The 3,122-nt window shown below is 58.3% G+C and overlaps 1 protein-coding gene across 1 annotated transcript; it reads right to left on the reverse strand.

Moving 5' to 3' along the window:
- Positions 1 to 38: 38 nt before the first annotated feature.
- LOC122545603 (chromodomain-helicase-DNA-binding protein 4-like) lies at positions 39 to 3,097 on the reverse strand (the record flags this gene model as incomplete). Its single annotated transcript, XM_043684562.1, has 3 exons — positions 2,994 to 3,097; positions 1,333 to 1,465; positions 39 to 261 (listed from the first exon to the last, which is right to left on the reverse strand). Coding segments are annotated over exons 1-3 (370 nt in total), but the record flags the coding sequence as incomplete, so codon positions are not given.
- Positions 3,098 to 3,122: the final 25 nt, after the last annotated feature.

Consider the following 3,122-nt stretch of genomic DNA (forward strand, 5'->3'; position numbering starts at 1 on the left):
GAGTTTTCTCGCCAAAGTACGGGCAGGCGCCGCCTCACCTGGTCGCTCAGCCGCGAGGGCTTTACCTTTGTGCAGGACAGCGTTGGCCGGCTTGTTCCCGGCCAGCGACTCCTTGGAGAGGTGCTGGTGGCTCTCGGCCAGGCACTCCACCTCCGCAAAACGGGTGTTGAGGGCCATCGAGGGGTGGGTGGGGTCCTCCGACATGTTCAGGTAGGCCGCTCTCCGGAGCTGCTCTTCGATGACCAGGGCCTGCTCCAGCAACTGGGGGGGGGGCGAGCAGGGGGGGGTGAGAGAGAGAAACAGACTAAGAAAGCCTTGAGAGATAAGAGGTAGAGGCCTAAAAATTCAGGCTTCGGGCCTGTTCAGCGGCAGGACCATATTCCAAAGGCCTAGCGTGCAGGGCCGAACTGCGCCCTTGAGGCCTAGTCTTCAGGCTTTGAGCCTGTTTTGGACAGGACTGTGAACCCCCCCCTGGGGCCTAGTCTTCAGGCTTCTGGCCTGTTCAAGGGAGGACCATATTCCAAAGGCCTAGCATTCAGGCTTCGGGACTGAACTGCGCCCTTGAGGCCTAGTCTTCAGGTTTTGAGTCTGTTTTGGACAGGACTGTGAACCCCCCCTGGGGACTAGTCTTCAGGCTTCTGGCCTGTTCAAGGGAGGACCATATTCCAAAGGCCTAGCATTCAGGCTTCAGGGCTGAACTGCGCCCTTGAGGCCTAGTCTTCAGGCTTTGAGTCTGCTTGGGACAGGACTGTGACCCCCCTGGGGCCTAGTCTTCAGGCTTCTGGCCTGTTCAAGGGAGGACCATATTCCAAAGGCCTAGCATTCAGGCTTCGGGGCCGTTCAGGGCTGAACTGCAGCCTTGAGGCCTAGTCTTCAGGCTTTGAGCCTGCTTGGGACAGGACTGTGACCACCTGGGGCCTAGTCATTAAGCTTCTGGCCTGTTTGGGGAGGACCGTACTCTAAAGGCCTAGCATTCAGGCTTTGGGCCTGTTCGGGGCAGGACTCTCTCCTTGAGGCCTGGTATTCAGAGTTTAGGCCTGTTTGGGGGATAGCACCATATCCATGAGGCCCAGTACTCAGGCACTGGACCTGGTTGGGGTAGTAGCGCGCATTTGAGGCCCAGTATTGAGGCCTTGGGTCTATTTTGGTCAGGACTGCCCCCTTGAGGCCCAGTACTCAGACATCAGGCCTGTTTGAGGACCGTATTCCAAAAGGCCTAACATTCAGGCTTTCGGCCTATTCAGGGCAGGACTGTGGCCCCCTGAGGCCTAGTATTCAGGCTTCAGGCCTTGTTCTCCACCATTCAACACCCCCCCGGGAAGACGCCTTTACCTTGAACCTCCGCGCTAAGAACTTGTTCTTGATTTCGAGAAAATTGCCTCGGTTCACTTCACCCTTGAACGGCTCGTTCAAGATGGCGTACCGCGGATCGTTCTGAATGTCCTGCCACCGGGCGTAGCCATGCCTGAGGGCGGGGGGTCAGGGAAGAGAACCGGAAATGGAGACACCGGAAACCGCGGGGCCCCACACCGCTTCCCGAACGCCTTCCCACGGCCTGTTTGTAGCGTCTCTCCCCGGGGGAAGGGCCTACACTTTCTAGGCTCAGCAACTCCTCCGGCTGCTCCCCGCCACTGCCAAAGCTTCAGGCCCTGTCTCAGTCTCCACACCCCACTCCGAGACACGGTTTGTGCTCATCCTGGGGCCTAGTGTACAGGCTTCAGGCCTGTAATGAGACAGGACCGTATTCCCCCACTTCGGGCCTGTATCCAAATTTGAGGCCTCCTTGGCGGAAGGTATGTTCCTGGGGCCTAGTATTGAGGTTTCAGACCTGTTTTGAGACAGGACCCTGTCCCCCATGATTCAAACGTGAAGTTTGTTTGGCTGAGGAAATGTCCTAGTAGTGATGTTTCGGGACTGCTTGGAGGGCAGGCGTGCAGCCTCCGAGGCCTAGTATTCAGGCTTCAAACCTGTTTGGGGCATGACCGTGATCCCCGAGGCGTACTATTGAGGCTTCGGGCCTGTTTCGGGCAGGACTGCGCTCCCTGAGGCCTAGTATTCACGCCTCAGGCCTGTGTCCCTGAGGTCTAGTATTCAGGCTTCAGGCCTGTGTCCCTGAGGTCTAGTATTCAGCCTTCAGGCATGTGTCCCCGAGGCCAAGTATTCAGGCTTCAGGCATTTCTCCCCGGGGCCTAGTATTCAGACCTGTGTCCCCGAGGCCTAGTATTCAGGCTTCAGGCCTGTGTCCCTGAGGCCTAGTATTCAGGCTTCAGGCCTGTGTCCCTGGGGCCTAGTATTCAGGCTTCAGGCCTGTGTCTCCGAGGCCTAGTATTCAGGCTTCAGGCCTGTGACTCCGAGGCCTAGTATTCAGGCCTGTGTGCCCGAGGCCTAGTATTCAGGCTTCAGGCCTGTGTCCCCCTGGCCTAGTATTCAGGTCTGTGTTCCTGAGGCCTAGTATTCAGGCCTGTGTCCCCGAGGCCTCGTATTCAGGCTTCAGGCCTGTGTCCCCAAGGCCTAGTATTCAGGCCTGTGTCCCCGAGGCCTAGTATTCAGGCTTCAGGTTTGTGTCCCCGAGGCCTAGTATTCAGGCCAGTGTCCCCGAGGCCTAGTATTCAGGCTTCAGGCCTGTGTCCCCGAGGCCTAGTATTCAGGCATCAGGCCTGTGTCCCCGAGGCCTAGTATTCAGGCCAGTGTCCCCGAGGCCTAGTATTCAGGCTTCAGGCCAGTGTCCCCGAGGCCTAGTATTCAGGCTTCAGGGCTGCGTCCCCGAGGCCTAGTATTCAGGCCAGTGTCCCCAAGGCCTAGGCTTCAGGCCTGTGACCGCGAGGCCTAGTATTCAGGCTTCAGGCCTGTCGGAGCCAATGTCAGGCCCACACTTTTAGCCCTGTCCTCGCCTGAGCTCCCCCTACTGCCTCCTCCAACACCCCGAAACCCCCCCCCCCCCACATGTGCCAGGCCTGAGGGGGGTGGTAGTGAAGCGAGCTGTGCAAGGATACATCACGATACCCATAAGCAGCCAAAAATCATGGCGCCGGTGCCAAATCTCAAAGGTCTTCCCCGTCACAGTCGCTGCACGCTCCTCATTTTGCCAGAGAGAGTGCAGTTCTGCCGAGAGAGAGAGAGAG

The sequence above is a fragment of the Chiloscyllium plagiosum genome, unplaced genomic scaffold (assembly GCF_004010195.1).
Source record: "Chiloscyllium plagiosum isolate BGI_BamShark_2017 unplaced genomic scaffold, ASM401019v2 scaf_54583, whole genome shotgun sequence".
Taxonomy (NCBI): domain Eukaryota; kingdom Metazoa; phylum Chordata; class Chondrichthyes; order Orectolobiformes; family Hemiscylliidae; genus Chiloscyllium; species Chiloscyllium plagiosum.